The sequence below is a fragment of the Scomber scombrus genome, chromosome 11, assembly GCF_963691925.1.
Source record: "Scomber scombrus chromosome 11, fScoSco1.1, whole genome shotgun sequence".
Taxonomy (NCBI): Eukaryota; Metazoa; Chordata; class Actinopteri; order Scombriformes; family Scombridae; genus Scomber; species Scomber scombrus.
The window spans coordinates 1,982,939-2,007,568 of record NC_084980.1 but is presented as its reverse complement, the minus strand read 5'-3'; the positions used below and the strand labels follow the sequence as shown (position 1 = coordinate 2,007,568).

Below are 24,630 nucleotides of genomic sequence, written 5' to 3'. Positions count from 1 at the left end.
GAATGGTTTTAAGCTCCTAAATGTGTTCTCAAACATGTTATCATAGTTTACACTTGTTAGCGGTGCATGCAGCAGAATTTTAAGTTTGAAGATTGGATGTTTCTTACAAGTCATTGTTAACTACTCATATTTTTATCTACACAAGCTCGTACCTTTTTTTACACAACAGTTATTTTCCAATGGTGGTCTTTACAATTTTTTTTAAATTGAAATTTCAAATAAGTGTTTCATGCCCATGGTAGCTCTCATTGTCTATGCAGAATGAATGAATGAATGTGACCTTTTATTTCCTGAAACATGGACATTTAAAATATCTCATTTGCAACTCTGTGCTCATATCCAGGGAGTGTACACATTTGAGGGCAATTTACTGAAGAGTACTCTCACTACTTTTATCTGTATGATTTAGTGGAGAATGGATGTGTTTGGGAAAGCTCACTGAGGGGTTGTGATGCAGCCAACATGGAAACAATCCCAAAAAGCCCTTTCGGTTCTGGCTTTACACTGGTGCGTCTGCCCTGCTGGAGCAGATCACTAACAAGGGCCAAAGAGGCATGCAATGGCTTTCTGTACTCAGTCCAGCACACACAATCCCCAACAGAGCTGTGAGTGACAGCACTGCTGGGTTCTTACAGGGACAAATGTCTAATTAACTTTCTCTGTAACTAATGATGTTTTAAAGGAGTGAACTAGCTCTAAACTACAGTAGTAATCGTGACATTTTAAATGCTCCATTATGTTCCTGCTTTACTTATTTAGCACTACAGGGTGACTAAGTAAGTACAATAATTACTGTGTTGTCTTGAAAGCCTAATGGTTGGGAAGATTCTGCTCTGAAACTGTATTTGATTCTTTTAGTCGGAAATATCTTGAATTGGGACACTAGTCTTTTTCAGAATTATATCAAATCTTAACAGAACACAACAGAAGTGGCACCACTTCCTGTTGTTTGTGCATTAATTGAGAACAAACAGAGTGCTGATTTTGACTCCTAATAATGACATAGTGTGCAACCAAATTGCTTGTATGGTGCCGAACAATTGAACTTTTGTATTTGATCATAAGACCTTTACAGACTATTTGGTTCCAAGAACTCATTCCATTGTTGGACTGCTGTGAATGTTTGGAGATATCATACAGTTCAACTAAATTAAATTTAGTAAATTGTTACTAAATCCAAAGTCCTTGTCTTTGCTTTCATTGTCAACCAGGACTGAAACGCTGGTTAAAAAATTCAGGTCATGCAAAGAAAACACAAGTTATTATTGGTCAACATATAAACATTAAAATCATTAAAAAGAGAGTTGCAGACTGAATTTAAGTTATGTAACAATGGTTCTACAGCTGAAGTGCATTAAATAGACCAGGGGTGTCAAACTTCATTTCATCCCAGACCACATCAGCATCACGGTTGCAAAAAATGGACAAAACTAATTAAATCCTATATTTCTCAATGTCAACCTCTTTTTTTATCAACCAGAGCTCTTACATTCCTCAAGATTCTACTAAATGTGGTGACTATTGGCAACTGATTGATGATAGCTTATAGTGATCAAAAGCGGTCCAGGTCAGGTTATGGTACATACATACCAACAGATGTTGCGCAAATTATATTCTTTGCAAGCTCTAGTGGCCACTTAAAATGAGGTGTGGGATAAATTCAGCCCACAAGCTTTGAGTTTGGCACAGGTGGTGTAAACAGTCAGGGGAAGAGACAGAGGGAACACTGGAGCTGTGAGGGGAGTGGTGGTGTCACTGGTTGTGGGATAACTGCAGAAGAGAGAGTGTGTGTGTGTGTGTGTGTGCGCTGCATTTTTTAATTTGTGACAGGCGCATGTTCAAGCTGAACAAGGGGTTAATGAAATCACATCTTGTAAATAGTGTTGGCTCCAGCTTCTAAGTCATAATAAATCAAGCAAACAATGATGCTACAGTCCATTTGTAGAGATGATTAAAGTGACATTTAACAATCTGTTGCCATCCTCAGTAACCATATAACTGTCTGGAAGACATGAAGGTTTACAAGTTGTAAACTGGGGAATCTTTCTCATCCTTCCCATCCATCTTGTATGTTGCTCTTTTAAAAATGTGTTTGTCTTCTTGTTCCTTCAGTTGGATGTTGTCCTCCTCACAGTGAAGAATGATGTATGCACTGCGCTCACCTTAAAGCTGAGTTTAACAAGTGTATCAGGGTCACTGAGGTTTTTTGGTGTCCATGTGGTTTAGTCAAATTTAAAGGTGTTAAAATGTGAAAATAAACCTATAAATAATTTGCGCACATTCTTTTTTTTTGTGGACCCAGCATAAAATTTCTCCTTTTAATCCATTTTGAGAGAATATATTAGAGGATTATGGCAAAAATGTCTAAGTGGTGTAACCATAAAAACTTTGTACCAAATAATTCAACTTGCTTAAAAACAGTAAATTGTCAATAAAACACCATATCAATTAGTTTGGCATAATCTTACATTATAACTTTTATATTAAATAAAGGTAATGGAATACAATTGTTCTAAATATTACATTTACTCTGGGTTACCATGGAGATCAGGAAACATTTACATGTTTTAAATGAAGTCATTATTAGTATTAGTCCACTTAAATACACTGTAGGTGATAAAATATTTAATATGTATCATTCTTTTGTGGTTACACCATTTGACATTTTCAGAAGCATTCAGTCTTACTTTTGGTAAAAAATGGTGCAACCAACAAAAATACTAAATGTACATTTTAACAAACCTGATGCTGCTTTTAAAACATTTTTTTTAACATAAGTTTGATTTGATTATCTTTCCAACGCTTATTTATCACTGACCCATGTACATGATTTGTGACATCACAACTAGTTTGGATGACCAATGACCAGCAGCATATTAAAGGTTAGGAGAATACACACATGGATAATACACATTTGTGAGGCAGAACTGTGTCTTCTCTTATGACAAATTATCTCATAACCCCATCTTAATTTTTTAAAGATCCCCTTCAGGCGTGTATTAAGACTCTGATTAGAACAATAATGTGTGTCTGAAGCTGTTTTTCCAGAAAAGTACAATCCTTCTCCCTAAATTCAAAATGTATGAATATGTAAATATTTATATCATTTCAAGCTGCCTATTGGATGACAATTGGCTCCGAACTATATATGATGGCACAAATCATGCTTGTAGTCCCGCCCCTTGAGCACACAGAAACTTTCCACTTCCAGCACATGAATGTAACAACTAACACTGTGCACTCATCATTCTTTACAGTGAAGGTCAAACGTATGAACAAGAATGAAAAACACATTCTTGAGACAACTTTATTTTGCTTTCAGCCAGACTTAACCTCCAGGTTAGGATCCAACACTTTAAAAGAAAAAAAAGTAAATGCCCCTAATACAGTAAAACAAACCAAACACTGTGTTCCTTGGTTTTCTTCTCACAGTAGTTGATTTATAGCTCGTGCATTCCACTCCAGAAAACACACGTCTTCATGTGACTATGAATATATCGGCCTGTAGACTTCTGTACTCTATTGTCCTCTCTGTGAATGTATAAGCATGATCATGTGGCAGCTTCTCTTAGTAGTCTAATCTGTCTCAGTGCTTGAGCTGTATATTTTAAAGCTTATATTATTCTATATCTCAGGTACTTCATAGAAAATGAAGAGGGGAGATCTTTGCATTTCACCATCGGGGTGAACAGCGGCATCATCAGGACTACCCAGGTTCTGGACCGGGAGGAGACGGCGTGGCATAACATCACTGTGATGGCTGCAGAGGTTGGTAAGTTCACAGCAACAGCAGACATGATCAAAACTGTCTGCATACGCATCCATCAGAGTAACATCCATAAATCAATTCATCCATCCATCATTCACTGTATGTGTCCTTAAAGTAACCTTTAAGCATGTGCACTGTGCCACTGAACATGTTGGTGTCTGCTTAGGACAGTTGAACATCTGGCTAATGTTCTTCTGAAGGTTAGAGCAGCATTTTATGTATATTTGATCCTTTCTCTTAATTGTAGTTGAATATATGTATGCTGTTCTGTGTTTTTATATTCATAGTTATATATAATTATTAAACTCCAGTGGTGGTTTTATTGTTTCAAAGCACTGATGTCATTTTGTACAATAAAGTTTATTGTTAGACTGTAAAACATAAATCCTCCATAACATATCTTTGTCCCAAGTGTTTGATAACCAGATTTGAGGGAACATTACACAAAAATGTGTGTTAATGTATAACATTATGGGCCAATATATCAATATCAGCATTTTTTTTTTTTTGCTCCGTATCGGCATCAGCTCTTAAAATCCAGTATCAGTCAGGTCCTGTTAGGTGGTCAACTTTGTCTTACTTGCAGTTTTTGCACAAAGCTTCTGCTAGAGACTACTAACTGATATCAAGAAGATAAATAGCACCACACATGTACTGGCATCCCTGCATTGGCTAAGTTAAGTATATGACTGATATTAAGGTTCTATTATTTGTTTTTAAAGCTTTACACAGTACATCTCTGGGCTTTTCTGCCCCCTCTCTAACCTCAGATCTCTCACATGGTCAGACCAGCTGCTCCTGGCTGTCCCTCGATGCAGGTTAAGGGCTAAAGGCGGCGGTGCGTTCGCAGTAGCCATCCCAAAGCTTTGGAACAGTTTAGCATTTTTAATTAAGTGTTCCTCCTCTGTGGACACTTTTATGGCTAAACTTCAGACCCACATGTTTTGTCCGGAGGGGAGGGGAGGGGAGGGGGGGGGATGCTCCCCCGTAAGAACATTCTGTACGTTTTTAAGTCAAATGCATTCTGGTTCACTCTGAGAGCAACAGTAAGAGGTTACATCTACACATTCATTCCAATCAAACAGAAAAGACTAATGTTCATATTTCAGCTGTGAAACAAAGAAAGCAGAAGTGATGATCTAAGTTCAACTAGTTTATTACTGATGAACATATAAATACTGTTTCAGTCAATCTTGTTCTACATTGTGTTTCTTCAATTAACTAAACTAACTGTCTGCTGATCAATGAAAGACTCGACTTCCACATGACTCAGAAGAGGATCAGGATCAGAGTTGATTTATTGTACAGATGGAAAGAAATAAGATCTCTCTTTAAGACTTTTTTAAACTGAAGCAACTAAAGCAGCATAAAGCTGCTGCTGTGTTTTAAACAACATAGAGGTGTTTCAGATTCAGAGGTTTGAGGCGTAGCTGCTGGGTTGAGTGGAGGTGTGTGTCTCCTCTGTCTCAGTGGGGCGGAGCTTAGTCCTCTGTGTGCGACAGAGACGGTGGAAAGTTGAAACTTCATTCAGTGATTCAACAATATAATCAGCAAAAAAGAAGATAACGTCTCGTTCTATATCTCTTTTGAAAATATGTTGATACTGTAAAATCACTGTGAGACTGTGGCGGACTCCACAGTCTATATCATTAATGAGAAACACTGGTATTTCATCTCTGGTGCTTTTTTTGCCGTTACCATGTTCCGTTATTTTATTTCATTAATGTTATTTTATCGTACAGCGTTTTGGTCAACTCTAGTTTTTTTTAAATGTGCTTGGTGGTGCAGTGGTTAGCACTGTCACCTCACAGCAAGAGGCTTCTAGGTTGGAACCCACTGACCGGCCGACATCCTTCTGTGTGGAGTTTGCATGTTCTCCCCATGCCTGCGTAGGTTCTCTCTGGCCTCCACATGCCGGTTAGGTTGACTGGTCGCTCTAAAGTGCCTGTAGATGTGACTGGTTGTCTGTCTCACAATACGTTACCCCTGGTGATAGACTGGTGACCTGTCCAGGGTGTAACATTAACTACTTTGCTAATTCTTGGATAAGACCATCAAAGCACTCTTGGACTGCAGGCACTGACTCATTGAGCAGCACGGCATCTTTTTTCCCAATGATGAACTGTTTAATAGCTGCTTATATTCCCCCAAATGAAGGTTTTGAAAGAAAGTATTGTTTTGTTATTAGTACCAATGCTCTGATAAACTGATACCAAGCTGTAATGATGACATTTTAGAACTGATTTGTTAGCTTTCTGTTCTGCAGAGTTGAACATTTACTGATCATTTTTACATGGGTTTGAAGAAAGCACAGTAATTCAGAGCATCAAAGGATGCACTTATAAAATGTTTAAAAGAAAATAATCCATGCTTACGCAATATCTTTTTTTATTCAACCATCCTCAGCCAATGCAGATGAATCACTTCATAGATTACACTTCCAACTGTGTTTGAGCATTGCTTGGCCTCCAAAAAATTGGATTCCCTTTTAAAGACTTATTCAGTGATGTGACAGGACCTCTGAGTAACATCACAGATTGTGTCTGTACTGAATACGTCTTAGGAAGAGTCCATCACTTCTTTCTTCTCGACCCCCCCCCCCCCTCTCCTTTCTCTCTAGCCAATGCTTATCTTGCCAATTACCCTTTCTCCTACCCTTTACTGCACAATGGTGTGAGTAATGGACTGAGCGGGGGCATTCATAAATGCCAGGCGGCTCAGTCACCCTGATGGTGGGTCTCTTGGGGATTAATCTAAGCAGCAAACCTCCTGTGCAGTGAGGGATACGTACCCTATAATCTAAGAATTAAAGATGTTACTCTAGAGTGTTTCTCCTCATGTGAAACAGTTGTGAATTAATTATAACACTTAATCCTAATGGGAGTAGAGGTTTAGTCAGTAGCAAATTAAAAGCCATCTCCTATTCTTTTCTCTTTTTTTTTCTTTTTCTCATGTAATATGATGTCAGAGATAGCCAACTTTGGGAAAACACCTAATGGTGCTGGCTCACATCAAGACTCATTACTCAGATCCAATCTTTTAGTTGACATTGTATAGATCAATGTTTTGACACATCTTGTTTTCCTGTAATCATGTGACTGATATGCTATAATGTCTTACCAGTATTCCTGTCAGAGTTACAATGACCCCTTCAACTATTAAATCACATCCCATCACAGCACCCAGTTGTCCTCTATAAAAAACAAAAGGGCAGAGTGGATTAATTGCGTAATAAATTCACTGAAAACATGCAAGCCGGTGTCTGCATGTGTAGCGTGGTGCAGAGTGAAGCTACCTTCCACTACACATTTAATTTGAAAGTTGTTTATTTTGTTCTGCAAAGAGCAAAAATAGGTATTTTATCATCACAGTTCGCCACACACGCATGTTAAACTTCAGACTCAAGTGTGTGTTCTCATTCACTGAACATATTCACTGTTTTAACACAGAAAAATCATTAACATCTGTACCAACATTCAAAACAATAAATCATGTGACTGCTGTATCACTATTCTTAACCAGTTTCATCATGTACATTCAAGATCAACTTACTTAGCAAACACACAGTATCAATTATGTCTAAACATTGTCCAATTAATCATGTATCTATTTTAACCTATTTATGTATTTATTTATGAACTACACAAGCAGTCCGGGCTAACCGGCTCATAGTTTTCCTGTTGCTCGCGGTAACTACACAACCAGTGCTAACTACAGGCTAGCCGTTTTCCGTACGGTACATTGGCTGAGTAACGTCTATAAACAACAATACATAACGTCCGAACGGGATAATAAACCAGCACATAACACATTCACCCACTCGTTACACAGTTCTAACTCTCCCTTCTTACCTGCAAAGAGCAAAAATAGGTATTTTATCATCACAGTTCGCCACACACGCATGTTAAACTTCAGACTCAAGTGTGTGTTCTCATTCACTGAACAGATTCACGCGTGACTTCCTTATTCCTGAACACACCGTGTAGCGAACGCGCCCTCTGCTGGTCGGAATTAGGTACTGCATACTGCTAGGTAACTACATTTTTCAGACAATAAACCACTCTTTTATCACCATAAACACACACAACTATTACCACACTCTAAACATGAGCTGTACTGAATGTAAATTATATTAAACATGTAAATAATAATAATAATGTAGGTATATTAACCCACTGATGGCTCTGTATGCCACACTCTCCCCCCCAATAATAAATGTCTCCAGACATTTCAGATACCCAAAGTGTACCTTTTCACAACACATTGAATTTTCTCACTGAAAACATGGTATTACTTATTTTAAAGTGGCACTTGACATTCAATTCAATTAGTACTCATTTATCAAAAGTATCTGACCCATTTAGACCTATACCATCATACCTCAGTTACTGTACTCTGGACCCCAAAATCAGATCAACTCTCATATGTAACAGAACTCATATCGGCCTCAGTTCTTTTAGTCTGTTACCAGTCTCTTCGTTTGTACAGTATCAGTTCAATATGTTCTCCTGGAATTGTCTCTTCTTCACAGTCCATGGAATTTCACCATTCTACTTTTCAGAGTCCATTTTCTCTGAGTTTGAGTAATGTTTGTGTAATGTGAGTTCAACCTGTTACCTCAATGTCTAGTGATGCCCACGGTCGCCACATGACCGGTGGGTTGCAGGCTGGGGACATACTCACGACATGCAGGCTCTCGGCACCTGCTTCCACCCACGTCGGCTCACCCAAGGCATTGTAGGTCAGCATTCGGGGACGGTGCCTGTGTCGCTGCGGGTAGCTGGTCGCTGGAGGAGGATCAGGATCATCTTCCTCTGATGACTCTTGTAGACCTTCCCCAGGCTCTGCGTCGTTCTCACCGTCTCCATCAGCTGAGATGCTTCTGTCGTCAGTCTCTGTCTGCTCTTGAGCAACCGTTGCATCTTCCAGATTTGGTGCTCCGTCTTGCATCATCAGAGCTGGTGCAAATGGCTCTGCCTCTGGATTCAAGTCTGCAGCTCTCTGACTTAGTTCTTGGTCGTTTGGGAAACGGCACACCAGCTCCACTTCATCACTGCTTTCACTGTCTGAGTTCTCCTCTGATTCGTTGATTTGTCGTTGTCTTGTTCTTGTCCGTGTCCGTATTTTCCTCTCTTGTGTTGCCGGGGCAGGTTCCGGTTTCCCCAAGGGCAGACTGTCACATGGGAGTAGGAGGTTTCTGTGCAACACACGGCTCTTACCTCCTCCCTCTGGTGCTACTTCATACACCGGGCTGTCACTGCTCCTTCTCTTCACCACCACATGCACTTTAGTTTCCCAATAGGACCGCAGCTTACCAGGGCCGCCCCTCTCTGACAGGTTACGCACAAGTACCCGTCCACCAGGCTGTAGGTCGGCTCCATGTGCTCTTTTGTCGTAGCCTTTCTTTCCTCGTAGAGTTTCTCGGGCCGCTGTTTTGGAGGCGATCTCATAGGCTTGTCGCATTCGGTTTTGCCAGTTCTGTACATACTCAGTGTAAGTCTCTTTTGCCTCTCTGGGCTGTAGGTTGAAAAGCAGGTCTACAGGCAAGCGAGGTGATCTTCCGTAGAGCAAATAGTAGGGAGAGAACCCTGTGACCCCACTGCGGGTGCAGTTGTACGCGTGCACCAGTTTTGTCAATGAGCTCTTCCAGTCAGTCTTCTGTTCACTGGTGAGGGTGCGGAGCATGGATAAAATAGTTCTATTGAATCGCTCACACTTCCCGTTACCTTGGGGGTGGTAACATGTTGTGTGGGATCCCCGTACGTCACAGCTCCTCTGTAGTTGGTCCATCAGCTGGTTGTCAAACTCTCGCCCCATGTCGTGGTGAATTCTCTCTGGGAATCCGACGCGGAGTGCAAAGTCATTGAATAGTTTGTCAACCACCGTTTTAGCAGACTTATTTTTCGTGGCGTAGGCTTGGGCAAAACCAGTGAAATGATCAATCACAATAAGAATGTACTCAAACCCCTGTTTGCATGTCTCTAAGTGTAAAAAGTCAATGCATACGAGCTCACCTGGGCGTGTTGTGACAATGGTTGTCATGGGAGCCCTGGTTGCTTTGTGAGGTCGCTTTGACTTGAGACACTCACACTCTTGTGTGACAAAGTGTTCTATGTCAGAGTACATACGGGCCCAGTAGAATCGATCTTGGATCAGGTTCAAAGTTCTCTCGACCCCGAGATGTCCCATTTCTCTGTGAAGCTCGTGGAAGACTGTTCGATGATGCTCTTTTGGGAGGATAAGCTGTTGTTTATCTCCTGCTTTCCTAAAGAGAATTCCATCCTCATTGACATACAACTTCGCCCACTGTCTCATTAATACTCTGACATCCGCCGGTTCTGCTTTGAGAGCTCTCCTGGATGGGTGCTGATTGTTCCTCCTATAATGCAGAACTTGGCCTATGACAGGATCTCTTTCCTGACTGTCTCGTATCTGTTCTGGTGTCAGTGACTTGGTTCGAGGGTGTGCACTTGCATCTCTCACTAAGTCTAGTGTTTCTATGGGGACTGTTGCTACCCAGACCGGGGGAGTGTCTCCCTGCACACTGACTCCCTGCACTGCTGCACTGAACACTTCCTGACCCACCTCCTCTGTACACTGTGTCATGAACGCATTTATGTCTAATGGCATGCGGGATAGGCCATCCGCATCTGCGTTGCTTTTTCCCGGCCTATACTTAATGGAAAAGTCAAACTCAGATAACTCACCCACCCACCTATGACCCGTAGCGTTAAGCTTAGCTGTTGAGAGGATATAGGTTAAGGGATTGTTATCTGTATATACCACAAAGTGTGGGGCGTGATAAAGATAATCCCGAAAACGTTCACATATTGCCCATTTTAGTGACAAAAACTCTAATTTTCCCGAGTGCATGTGATAGTTCCTCTCAGGTGGTGTTAGAGTCCTGGACCCATAGCCTATCACTACCATTTTACCGTTCTGTCTCTGATAGAGCACTGCTCCCAATCCCTCCTGGGATGCGTCTGTGTGGAGGACGAATGGTTGAGTCACATCTGGGTACCCCAGAATGGGAGGCTCTATCAGCTTGTCTATGAGAGAGTTCAATGTCTTTTGGTGGTTATCTGTCCACTGTATAGGAGTGTTAGGTGGGAGGTTACCTTTCTTCCTGGTTGTGGCCCTGACCTTCTCTCTTTTCATTTGATCAGGTGGTGTTGAGAGCAGCTGGTAGAGAGGCTGGGCTATTCTGGAGAAGTTTGGGATGTATGTTCGGTAGTATGAGAGGAATCCCATTACTCTTCTCAGCTCTCCCACTGTTGTAGGCGCTTTCTCCTTTAAGGCCTGGACTGGGGCCACCTCAGATGGGTCCATAGTGTAGCCTTGTCCAGACACCAACCGTCCCAGAAATCTCACCTTCCTCTTCAACACTTCACACTTACGGGGGCTGAGCTTAACCCCGTGCTCCTGATATCTCTGTAACACACTTCTCAGGTGCTCAATGTGGTCCTCAAAGCTTGGGCTGTGGACCAGATTGTCGTCCAGATACGGTTGACACATGATATCTCTCAAACCACGCAAACAGTCTTCCATGTTCCTCTGGAATTCCGCGGGCGCCGCACTCAACCCGAACGGGATTCGGACCCACTGGTACAGGCCCCAGGGGGTTATGAAAGCGGTCAGGGGCTGGCTTTCCTTGTCCAGGAACCCCTGGTGATAAGCCTTCCCCTGGTCCAGTACGGAGAACCAGGAGCTGCCAGTGAGGGAGTCCAGCATGTCCTGGATTCTGGGTATGGGGTGACGATCAGGGACTGACTTTTTGTTCAGCTCTCTGTAGTCACAACACAGTCTTAAAGTCCCATCCTTCTTTCGTACGCACACGACCGGTGAGGCGTACGGAGAGCGTGAAGGAGTAATCCAGCCCCGATTCAACAGGTCCTGGATATACTCTTTCACCTCCTGGTGTAATGGCTTTGGGACTGCCATGTATGTTTTTCTTACTGGAGTAGTGTCGTGCAGGGTGATGTGGAGTTTCAGTGAGGGGATTGAGCCGATGTCATCATCATCGTACGCGAACGCGTGACACTCCTCTCTCAGCAGCTGCTTTGTGATCCTCCTTTGCTCCTCGTTCAGGTGACTGAGGTCGACCGGAGGGTCCCACCAGGCAGGTTTATGTTTCTTGGAGTTGTCACCGCCTGGGGATGATGTGTTAGTTGGTGGCTTTAATCCCTCTCCTCTGTTCATCTGCTCAACACTGGCTGCATAGGCAGTTTTGACTGTTTGCAGGTGACCAAAAACAGTGCGCTGGGCCAGGGTTACACTGTGTTTGTTTGTGTTGACGATGGGGACTGGCACGTAACCTGACCTGTTCCTGGGGACACTGACTAGACCCTCCTCTATCACTACCCCCTCTGGCAATGTCGGCTCTTCACTTGGGACTAGAAGCAGGTCTTGGCCATGATACTGAGCCCCAGTGTTGACGTTAACATACACTGTGGTGACCTGTTCAGCGCCTAGGGTAAGTGTTCTTTTTCCTGTGTGTATAATTCCTACATCTCCCTCGCTAACAGGGGCATGGATAAGCTGCAGCACTGCTTGTGCTGTCTTGACTGTTATCTGGAAGGCTTGACACACAGTATGGATGGTCTCTGTCTTTGTTGTCTGACTACCCTCTCCCGTTATTTCTTCTATCACATTGTAGCCAATTATGGGCTCTGCTGCTACGTGTGGGTCACTTGACACTAAAATAGGGACTAGAAGTGGCTTTGTCAAGGCAGCTTCTTTCCCTAGTCTAAACTCTACCTCCACCCAGCCCATGAAGGGGATCTCCGTCTGGTTGGCTGCCACTCCCAATAAAATGTCTGAGCCTAACAGTTCACTGAGAGGTCGCACCGTGCTGTGTGGTAAGTGCAGCTTTCTCCACTCTTCATTAATGATGGTCGCCTGAGCGCCTGAGTCCCATAATGCTACTACTGGAACCGTGTCCAGTGTGCAATGGACAATGTGTCTCTTTGTAATCAACTTGATGAGTCTTTCCTTGCGTCGTGGTGGGAGGTAGTTGACTGATGAGATGTGAGGCGCCGCTGGAGGGGGAACAGGTTGCTGCATGTTGAGACTGGAAGATTCACGGGCTACCGAGGGTCCCGGCTCGGCAGCCCGGTCCCGTTTCCCTGCGGCTCTCTGGTCCGCCGACATCCTCTGGAGAGATGCCCCTCTTGCCCACACTTAAAGCAATGTCTACAGGAGTCACCTATCTGAGCTTCCTGACACGCCCTACAACCCCTGGGCCGACTACGGCTGGGTGTGAACGTTTTCTCTGTCGGTCTAGCTTGTGTGGCCTCCACTGTCTGTAACATCAACTTTTTAATTTCTAGAACCTCAGCTTTGAGCGCTTCTATAGGGTCTGTCTCTGTTTTGGGTCCCTGACTTTTCTTACTCTTTCCCCCTGCTTCCCGGTAAGTAACAGTGTCAACTGCTGTCGCTGAGGCGTCAGGTGGATACACCTCCGCCTGCACTTCACTGACTTTTGGGGGCTTGTTTATGACTGTCTTTCTCAGTTTTTGCTGTCTCTCCTGTTCTAAGTTCGCAGCCTCACTGATTCGCTCAATTAACACCTCATCAGTGACAGTACGGTCACTGAGATACGGCTTTAGCTGGAACTTAACCGCATCACTGTAAAGACCAGTCTCTATGGAGCGGAGGAATTTTCTCTGAATTAGCTCTGGACTAAACTGCTCACCTTCCTCACCTGCATCCTCATCACTAGATTTTCTCATTAGCTTCTCTTTCAGTTCTATTGCTCTGAATAAGAAATTCTGTGCTGACTCTTTTGGATCTTGTGTCATGTTCATCAGACGATGCAGTAAGTCGGAGGAGGAGTCCACTTTGTAGTGACCCTTGAGTATGGTCTTGAGGGTGTGCAGCGTCAGCTCTCGCTTTATTTCCAACATCTCCCGCAGATGAAGACCTGGACTCACCGCACGTGTGACTGCTTCAATGATCTCCGCTTCTCCATGTCCTTTCCGCTGTCCAGACTCGATCTGGTTGATGAGGCTTGTGTAGGACAATTTTTCTTTTTGCCCAACTTCACCAATCTGTCCAATGATCCGGAACTCCCGCCTCAGCGTCACCTCGGGCAGTCTGGTTGGTGCTGTGGTGGCAGTCCTTGTGTCCTCTTCCTTTGCAGTCCCGATGGCAGGCGCAGTGTCTCCTCCTGCTGCTTGTGTCTTCCGCTGGATCTTTTCCTCCAACGCCCCGATTTCCTCTGCCATCTGCTGCCGTAACTTCTGGTACTGTAGTTTTAACTTCTCTAACTCACTTGTCTCTGGAACTACAATCTCAGCCTCAGTTTCCTCCGGTGCCGGCTTCAGAGGGACCAGGTAGGACAGTATATTCTGCAGACACTGCTGATACGACTCGGACTCTTCACCCTCCTCGATTTCATCTAAAGTCGTCTCCACCAACCTGATGAGGGCGCGTCTTGTTTTGCTGGCGAACCCCCCAACAGGTGCGTTACACTTTAGATGCTCACACAGGGTAATGAGCTCCTTCTCCTCCAGCGTCAGCAGTATCCTGCTTACTTCGTCCCTTTCTTTCTCCATGGTCCTCCTCTGCTCTGTCCGTCTATGCTCCTATGCGACTGGGCCGTGGGCTGAATCAACCATCCTCTGCTACCAAAATATGTAGCGTGGTGCAGAGTGAAGCTACCTTCCACTACACATTTAATTTGAAAGTTGTTTATTTTGTTCTGCAAAGAGCAAAAATAGGTATTTTATCATCACAGTTCGCCACACACGCATGTTAAACTTCAGACTCAAGTGTGTGTTCTCATTCACTGAACATATTCACTGTTTTAACACAGAAAAATCATTAACATCTGTACCAACATTCAAAACAATAAATCATGTGACTGCTGTATCACTATTCTTAACCAGTTTCATCATGTACATTCAAGATCAACTTACTTAGCAAACACACAGTATCAATTATGTCTAAACATTGTCCAATTAATCATGTATCTATTTTAACCTATTTATGTATTTATTTATGAACTACACAAGCAGTCCGGGCTAACCGGCTCATAGTTTTCCTGTTGCTCGCGGTAACTACACAACCAGTGCTAACTACAGGCTAGCCGTTTTCCGTACGGTACATTGGCTGAGTAACGTCTATAAACAACAATACATAACGTCCGAACGGGATAATAAACCAGCACATAACACATTCACCCACTCGTTACACAGTTCTAACTCTCCCTTCTTACCTGCAAAGAGCAAAAATAGGTATTTTATCATCACAGTTCGCCACACACGCATGTTAAACTTCAGACTCAAGTGTGTGTTCTCATTCACTGAACAGATTCACGCGTGACTTCCTTATTCCTGAACACACCGTGTAGCGAACGCGCCCTCTGCTGGTCGGAATTAGGTACTGCATACTGCTAGGTAACTACATTTTTCAGACAATAAACCACTCTTTTCTCACCATAAACACACACAACTATTACCACACTCTAAACATGAGCTGTACTGAATGTAAATTATATTAAACATGTAAATAATAATAATAATGTAGGTATATTAACCCACTGATGGCTCTGTATGCCACACATGCTCAGATAAAGATGAATTGTTTCAATGTGGAAGTTATCGAGCAGATTGTGTGTTTCTGCTGTCCAAGAAGTCCGTCTGCACACAGATGACGCCACGTTTGATGACTGTGTGTACATCCCAATTCCCATATTTCATTGTTTCTCAATCCTCGCTTGACCCAGAAATTGTTGCGGTCCATCATAAAGGACGTTCCTTCCTTTATGAAGGTTTAAACTATATCTGATCTGGTTATAGATATAATCTGTTTACTGCAGGTCTGATTGACAAAAATAAGCATTAATAATGATGTGTTTCTTTATTCTTATGAAAGATTTTTCTCTTTGTGATCTGCTATTTTTTCCTTTTAATCTGCATCATAAATAATATTACAGTCAGGAAGAGGAGGAGAAAGAAATACATTTAATTATTTATCATTAATTTAATCTCATTATGTCGTTTCCATTTAGTTACATGGGAGGCTGTGTCCAGTTGAAACTAGCATGTGGGCCTCATAAGGGTTACATTTGGGCTGCAAATATGGATCCCAAGTGGGTTTGTCCACAGTTTCCATGGTGGCCCACCTGTGTTTGCCCATATGGGCTTTAAGTGGGTTCTGACTGGGTTTCAGGTGGGGCCCAACTGAGTGAGTTACACATACAATGTGCTCTGTTTATGCCCATGCCAACTTAGCCCACTTACATCACTTATGGGGTTCATACAGTCAGCCCACGTGGGCTTCACATGTGGGGTCCATGTTACTGACACTGGGACCCGCAAAATTTGCCCAGTTCAAGCCCATGCCCACTCAGTACCCATGTAGCCCGCATTTAACCCATGTGGGGCCCACATAGACATGCTGGCTCGGAGGTCATTTCTATTTACGTAGTCACATGGGAGGCTGTGTCCATTTGAAACTATGGTTTGATGTGAGATACATGTTGGCTAATAAATAATAATAATTTCATGCAAAAAAACACAACAAACAACAAAAACATAGCAGGGAGTATTAAATAATTTATTTACAATTTGAATGCTGATAAATGCAGATGCAAATAATCAATAAAGTAAAGTATTTACGTGTCACAGCAGTGACTGTCTCACTGGTTGGACTGATCTGTATAAAAACATAATACAGCTTTTTATTCATGTGCAGTTTAGTTACAGAGAGTTAACACTGCTGTACTGCAGGGATAACTGTGCTCTTTTTTGTTTGGACATAAGCAGCTAGGGCTGGGTATCAGTACTTCATACCTTTAAGGTATCGACTGAAATAAATCAATACCAAGTAGTATCAAAACATCTGCCATCAAACTATACCTGCAATCAGTCGTTTTTGCATCCAGAGCTAGAAAATATGACTATTTGTATAGACTTGCTCACAGCCAATCAGTGCAAGCATTCTTTGATTCAATGTGACATGTGATTGGCCCACTGCCACAGCAGCTACAAGTCGTGGTGAATTTGAGTTAGTGCGCTCAGCAGTTCAGCAGCCAAGATGCCTCCTAAACGCTCTAAAGTGACCTAAATGTGGAATGGATATCTAATGAAGTACTCAGTTGGTATCGGTATCACTTTAAGGGTTCTTGGATTGGTACTGGTGTTGTCATTTTTTTTTAAATGATACCCAGCCCTATAAACAAGCAAGCTGAAGTTATTTATACAGCTCCTTTGACAAGACACCAGTCATAAAATGCTTCAAAGTCAAAGAAATAAAATCAAATAGAATCAAATCGAATACATAAAAACAAAGACAACATATAAAATACACAAGGGACAGACATTGAAATGTAAAATACTAAAAGCCTGTCTGAACAGATGTTTGAGTTTATTCCAAAGTTTCAGGGCTGCTGACAGGAAAGCATGTTCTGTATTCATGTGTCCGAGGTCACAGTCTCTTACACTGAGAGAGATGTTTAAATCAAAGGGCAACAACATGAGCATAAAGTCCAGGAATCATTATAAAATATATATATAATATATAAAACAAATTGGTGCATATAAGATGCTTAAAATTGAGCTTACTCTGTGATCCCTGAATTGAAACACCTACTCTTCATTATCAGTCACATGATGTCTGGTTTTAGCCTGAAGCGGTCCAGATGTGCAGATATGTTGATGTATAGAATTTAACATTAAAAGACCCCCTTTGAGTTATAAATGTTCTTTCTCTCTGTTAAAAGTAGAATTTGGACAGATACAGTTAAGCTTCTCTCTGTTTACTCTCACATGCAGCATCACTGACAGTCATTTAATGAACTGATGAAAATCTATATCCAGGCATATTTGTTGTGATGTGAGTAGTTTTCATTACTAGATAACCTTTAGGTTATAAAATGACATACTTGCTTCATCAAAATTACGTCTAACATGAAAATACATCTAAGTAGAATGTGTGTCTCTTTGAGGTATCATTTATCTTCAACCTTTTACTTTCCATATGGAGATAAGGTGGGTTTATGAGGTTTATGAGACACAAGTTATAAAACTACATAAAGACATTTCAAATCACACATCTGAATATATACATCCCTACATCACCGCTACAGGCCAACAGGCTCTTGGTACCTGGACACAACTTACATGTTACTGTAATGTTCTGGCTCTTATTTCCTTCCACAAATTCAAAATGAAGTGAATATTTCTACAAAGTGAATGATGTCCCTTCTGAGCTGCCATACATGTGTGCAGTGATATAACCATAGCATGTATCCAGGTGCCTGTCTGCCAAAAAAGTAGTAACAGTGTGAATTCATAGTTGATTTTCTTTTCTTTTAGTAAAAATGTAGCTACAGGAATAGTTGGTTAAAATAATAACATAACTTTTTGAAAATGGAACTAAACAACTGAGTACATAAACTGTGGACCTAACGCGTTAAGTTACTCATTATATCAAAAAAGTAATCTAATTACTCTAATTACTAGTTTAACAGTTTTAATGTTTTCTAACATAACATTTTTAAATATTCCCAAAGTATGTTTCCATCATTAGTTTTATATATTGTAAGTTTATCCCACTTTAGCTTTTAATGTATCATCTCTCGTTGCGATATTCTGTAGAAGCTATTCAACTGTAAATCAGTGATATTAAAAAATATCAATACACAGTGGTACACCGTAGTGAAAGAAGGAAGTAACTATAAATAGTAAATAGACTGTACTTATTTTGTCTTTTTGACCACTCAAAGCACTTTTACACTACATGTCACATTCACTCATTCACACACATTCATACACTGATGACAGGAGCTACCACACAGGGTGCCAACCTGCTCATCAGGAGGAGACTAACATTCATACACCATTGGCGCCGCCATCGGGGGCAATTTAAGTTTAGGTTAAGTATTTTTCCCAAATCGGGAAAAACAAAATGCTAATCTTCCAACTGGTGGACAGCCGCTATACAGCTTTTACAGCCTATTACTATAAGTAGCAATACATTAGAAGCTTCATAGTTTAATAACATAACATGTAGCATACATAGCTACAGCATAGCAGCATATGTTCAGCTTTTTTGTAAGGACCAAAAGCCAGTAAGGTTGGAACCTCCTAGTTTAATTCTTATTTTTTTTGTATACACTCATCACGTGTTACTTTAGGTCAAATGTAACTAAAATAATAATTAATAACATAAATGAATGATTGTAATTGGCTTAGAATGAGCCCTTTATGTCTTCATAGGGAGCAGGTCCTCTCCCTCCATATTACACCACCATGTTTCTACATTATCATCCACTCATTAAAGCTGAGCAGTGTAGACACAATGTTCTTAATATTTACAAAGGAGTACATATAGGCTACGGCTGTGAAACTACAGGCCCAGCTGTAATATTAAAAGGATGTGTGTGTGTGTGTGTGTCACCCGCAGTTCTCTCTCTGCCCTCGCATTATTAAAGTCAGCACACAGTTACATATCTGCTTTACAGCGATTTTCTAGCAGAGAGGTCAGGAGCAAAGGTCGTCTTCATTCTGTCTGCAGTCAAGACTGGATAAAAAAAAAAAGTTCAGCTCTCTGGAGAATTAAGCAAAGAGACAAGAGAGAGATTTTTTCAGATGCGGTATATGACCTTAACCCCTGCCTATTACCTCAGGTGTGATCAGAAAGTGGCTCTCCTGCAGGGGCGAGCTGCTCCCCAGATACACTCTATAAGCCTTCTCTAATGGGATGAGCTGAGAGGAGCCCAGCAAAGCACAGCAGAGAGGATTTGGAGGAAACATGACAGGCAGGGATGAGATGAGAGAGATGAGGACATGATAGAGTATGAAACAAGAAGTTAGGTCTGCAGTTTGGACTTCAAACTCCAAAAAACTCGAATTTTAAACACGGCAGGTTTTGATGCCAGTTGGACAACCGTGCTCATCAGACTGGAGCTTGTTCACTCCACCTGTCTCCTTTTAACAACTTCAACACCTGTGCCTCAACTCTCAGGAGGGAGGGATGAAATTAAATTGTTGCCTGCATAATTCAATCAGGCTAAAGTAAAGAGTTTCCAAACGTCCTTAACATTTCATATTAAAATCAATCATTGTGTCGGTGGGACGTTGGACAAATGCATTCCTCCACCGTGTGTCATTAACATCTTATCAGTGGTGTGTGAGATATTGTATGTGACAGATGAATGAACAAACAAATGGAAAGCACCACACACACCACCCTTAATAAATATGAGAAATGAAAGAAAACAAAGAAGGATGACATCATGCTGCTGCGTTTTAATACTTTTATTATTTATTATATTCTGCCATCTCATGATCAAATATTCTGAAGCTGGCTTCACAATGCAAGATGATTGTGCTTAGTGTGAGTTAACTTTATGCTTAACTCTGGTTATTTGGTCTCAAATAGTTGGCTCGTTTTAAGCAGCGTAACCATAGCAACAGATGCTGCAGGAGTAATGTAATCTTTATCAGGTTAAGCTCAGGCTATTTGATCCAAGACAATAAGAAGTGAGATGTCACCCAGGGATGAAATTTGATTTGTAGAATGTCAAATTTTCACATGAAAAGTTAGGGTGGAATTTAAAGGACAGGTTCATAATTTTTAATTGTGCCTTAAATCAGCAGCCAGGTGTCCCTATGGACATTAAAAGTGGTTTTCCTCTCAGTAATCATTCCTCCTGTTCATACTGACTATTAAAAGATCTTCAAATGTGTTTTCAATGGAAGTGATGGAGGATAAAATCCACAGTGTGTCCACACAGTCATTTAAAAGTAGATGATCAGCTTCTATTGAGCTTCATCAGTGTGAGTTAGTCATATCAAGTGATATCTGACACATTTACAGTCTTTTTACCATCAAATTCCCTCTTAGTGTTTCCCTGTTGAGCTGTGGTGGAAGTATAGTAACAAAAAGACTTTGGTACTAAAAACACTGTAACGTTGAAACATAGAAGATGAAGATTTGACTCATTTGGACGCTGAAGCTTCATATTAGCTTCAGATCAACTTTTAAATACATGTTTCCACAGAAGGAGGACTGTGGATTTAGTCCTCCATCACTTCCATTGTAAGTGTATTATGAAGAGATCTTCTAATGGTCAGTATGAACAGGAGGAATTTATTTAGTCTGGATAAAGGAAGAAAAATGACACATTGTTGACTTTTAGTTCTGGTGGGGTTCTTGGACATACTCATCTATTACAAATGAACCAATAACTCACATATATATAATAATTACAATAATATTAAATAAGCTATTGTGAGAACTATGAGTTCTGACTGTAACTCAACCTCATATAAATAATGAGCAACAGGTAGGAACATGCTGAGAAAAAGCCTCATCTCCTACTGTAATGTTATGGAGATGAACTGTGTAGTTTCTAGGTTTCACCACCTCTAATGAGGAGCTGCTGAAGTAGAAGATGCTTTCAGACCCCAAACCAACAGCATCACAGTCTGCTTGGAAGTGGATGACACTCTCTTTCAGCTGGTCTCACTCCAGTTGTTTTTCTCTTTCATTTCGTCTTTCACACCAGCCCACAAAAACCAAAGTAAACACCCACCAGAGTTTGAACTGCACCAAATGGAAGAGGTGTCAAACCAGGCTGCTTTATGGCTTTTATGTTTTTCACACATTTCCAATCTGTTTTGTGCATGGGTGTTGTTATTTTTTAATTAACATAACCATGGAATTTTTATACATTATTAACATATATTATGCAAACAGTATCTATAAATGGTCTTCAAGTGTTTTATTTCAACATCTGCTTGTAAACTAATGCATTAAATCATGTTTAAGAAAACTCAAAGAACCTAGTAAAGATGAGGGAAAGATGCTGGTCTGTTAAATACAGATAAAGTCCAAAGTAGTTTTAAGCAAAAACAAGACATGTTTGATTGATCAATAATTAACCAAACTACCATCTTTCCCTAACTTTAACCCTCCTGTCGTCCTCCCGGGTCAAATTGACCCCGTCTGTTTTGACTGTTCCTTCTTTCCTCCCTTCCTTCCTTCCGTCTGTCCTTCCTCCCTCCCTCCTTTCCTCTCTCTTTCCTTCTTTCCTTCCTTCCTCTTTCCCTTTCTCCATTCCTTCCTCCCTTCCGTCTGTCCTTCCTCCCTCCTTCTCTCTTTCTCCCCCCCCACCTTCCTCCATTCCTTCTTTCCTCTGTCCGTCTTTCCTTCCTTCCTCCCTTCCTATTTTTCTTTATCCCTCTCTCCTTCCTTCCTCCCTTCCTCTTTTCCTTTCTCCCTCTCTCCCTCCTACCTTCCTTCCTTCTTTCCTCCGTCCTTCCTTCCTTCCTTCCTTTCCTTCATCCCTTCCTTCTTTCCTTTCCTCCTTTCCTCCCTACCTTCCTTCCTTCTTTCCTCCGTCCTTCCTTCCTTCCTTTCCTTCATCCCTTCCTTCTTTCCTTTCCTCCTTTCCTCCCTTCCTTCCTCCCTCCCTTCCATCCTTCCTTCCTTCCATCCTTCCTTCCTTGACTCGAGGACAACAGGAGGGTTAAAAGTATACTATACTAGATTTTCCTAAAACAAAAAACAAAAACAATGTGTAGACTAGGGCTAGGTATTAGTATTTTGGTATTTGATATCTTTAAGGTATCAACCAAAATACATCGATACCAAGTAGTATTGAATCGTCTCTCGTCAAACGATACCTGAAATCCATCCAGTGTGTGTGCTGATGCTTTGACCCACATGCTGATTTTGTGCACTTTGTATTTAATCAGTATTAATAATTTGAAGACTTTTCAAAATGAATTTATATAAAAATATGATCATGAAGCTGTGGGGGAAGTGGTGGCATTTTATGCAATTTAATGTTTCTTTTCACATGATGGGTATCTAATGAAGCACTCAGTTGGTATCAGTAAGGATAAGGATACTTGGCTTGGTACTGGTATCATCATTCTTTAAACAATACCCAGCTCTAGTGTAGACTCATAAAACATAATCCCTATCAATCATCACTTATGATATCATAACTGTTATGACCCACTAGAAGCGTGTGGTTTTGTATTTATCTGCAGGAATCTTTGCTTACGAACACCAACCAACAAATTGTGCATAGTACACCTTTAACCTTTAAGCGTTTTAGTGGGCGGACTTGACAACACGTGGGATGCAGGATGTGAGTCAGTGTTCACTAAGTGGAGATTTCTATTAAAACTGGCTATAAAGCAAACTTCAGCATGATACTATCTGGCCTGTTTAGACTGAGTAAAAGAGGAAATATGGAGTGTAGTCTACATTTCTGGCTCTCAAATGACAGCACATTATGTCAGTAACTGAATATTACTAATTCTAAAACACACATTTCTTCAGGTGTGCAGCTTTGAATACAATAAATGTCATGTCTATATTATATGTATATAAGTATTGGCAGTCAAGTTTAATTTATCTTTTTGCTACTAAAACTGTTAAGTTTGAAAGTGATGTTTCAGTTTGTACTGCTACATATCTTTTCCTATTTGCATTGTTACTTACTTTTTAACAGCTGATATATACATTCTGAAAAATGTAATGTTTCCGAAGTTTGGATGAGCGATATGGATACAATCAAATATCCTGATTTTGACCAAATACCTCGATATCGATATCACAACAATATTGTAGGGATGACTGTTGGTGCTTTCATAAAATATTTACACAATGCGATTTTTGATAATAATCAGTAATGTGGATATAATGACTAAGTGGGTAAAATGCAAATAATAGAAAAAGCTAGAACAATCTGGTAAGTTCAGAAAATTACCTTTAAAACCAGGAAAAGACAACTCTTATGCCATATCATGATATTACAGTATACCAAAGTAACCAGTCAGTTAAACGTAGGGAGGCAGAATAATGATAATAGAACAGCTAGAACACCAGGAAAAAAACACCTATGCTATATCATGATATTACGATATACAAATTCTAAGATGATATCTAGTCTCATATCACTATATCAATATTATATCAATATATTGCCCTGCCCTATATGTCAGGCACCCTTTTTTTATGAAACGCATCAAGATTAAGACTTAAATGTAAACTAATTCACGCTAATATTAGATGCCCAGACAGGGGTCCCAGACTTTGGGCCCAATGAAAAGATATCACATTGGGCCCAACCACCAACTAACCCCATTCAAAGTTTTAATTTACTCTACCTGTGCATGCTTGCAACTCTTTTGTAGTCCAATAATAACTGTATAATATTTACTGACATAGAGCTATGAAAATATAACACTGTGCAGACATGCAGGCAACATTCTGCATAGAGTGGAATTCAATATTGGATGCAAGCTGATAACCTCTTTTAGACTGCATTTTACATTTTAAATGTAATGCCAAAACCAAGAAAAATGAAGCCTTTTTTAATGAGTGCAGTGTAAATAAAATATTATTTTAATGTCTATTAATGATAAATGATGACAGGTTTAAAAAATGAACTTACGTTTTAATAATTTTTTAGAGCATCAGTTCCAGTGAAGAACCAAGAGTGAAACACATGGAAGTCTTCTGGCTTGGTAATTAAACTATGATAGACTAATGTTATGGTCTTCAGTTCTAATTATTTCTCCTTTAATTCAGAGAAATAAAGTTGTTTTCTTTTTTTCTTTTTTTTTTGTCCCTTCAGTTTTAGAGGAAGGCTCTACAATACCCGTATCACCGTTGCTATGGAGATAAATATAGTCTGCTTTGTGCTACCCATTACAAAACCATAATTACAGAATTTATTTAAAACTGATTAAGATTTTGTGTGTGTTCATCACCCACCCACACAACACACACACACACACACACACACATACACACACACACACACACACACACACACACACACACACACACACACACACACACACACACACACACAAACATTGGAGTGCTTT

The 24,630-nt window shown here is 40.8% G+C and overlaps 1 protein-coding gene across 1 annotated transcript in view; it reads left to right on the top strand.

The window, feature by feature from the left end:
• LOC133990698 (cadherin-18-like) overlaps nt 1–24,630 on the top strand; it is a 198,673-nt gene that overhangs the window by 120,897 nt on the left and 53,146 nt on the right. Inside the window, exon 7 of the mRNA XM_062429098.1 lies at nt 3,636–3,772. Coding sequence (XP_062285082.1) covers nt 3,636–3,772 — 137 coding nt within the window. The remainder of the gene's footprint in view (nt 1–3,635; nt 3,773–24,630) is intronic.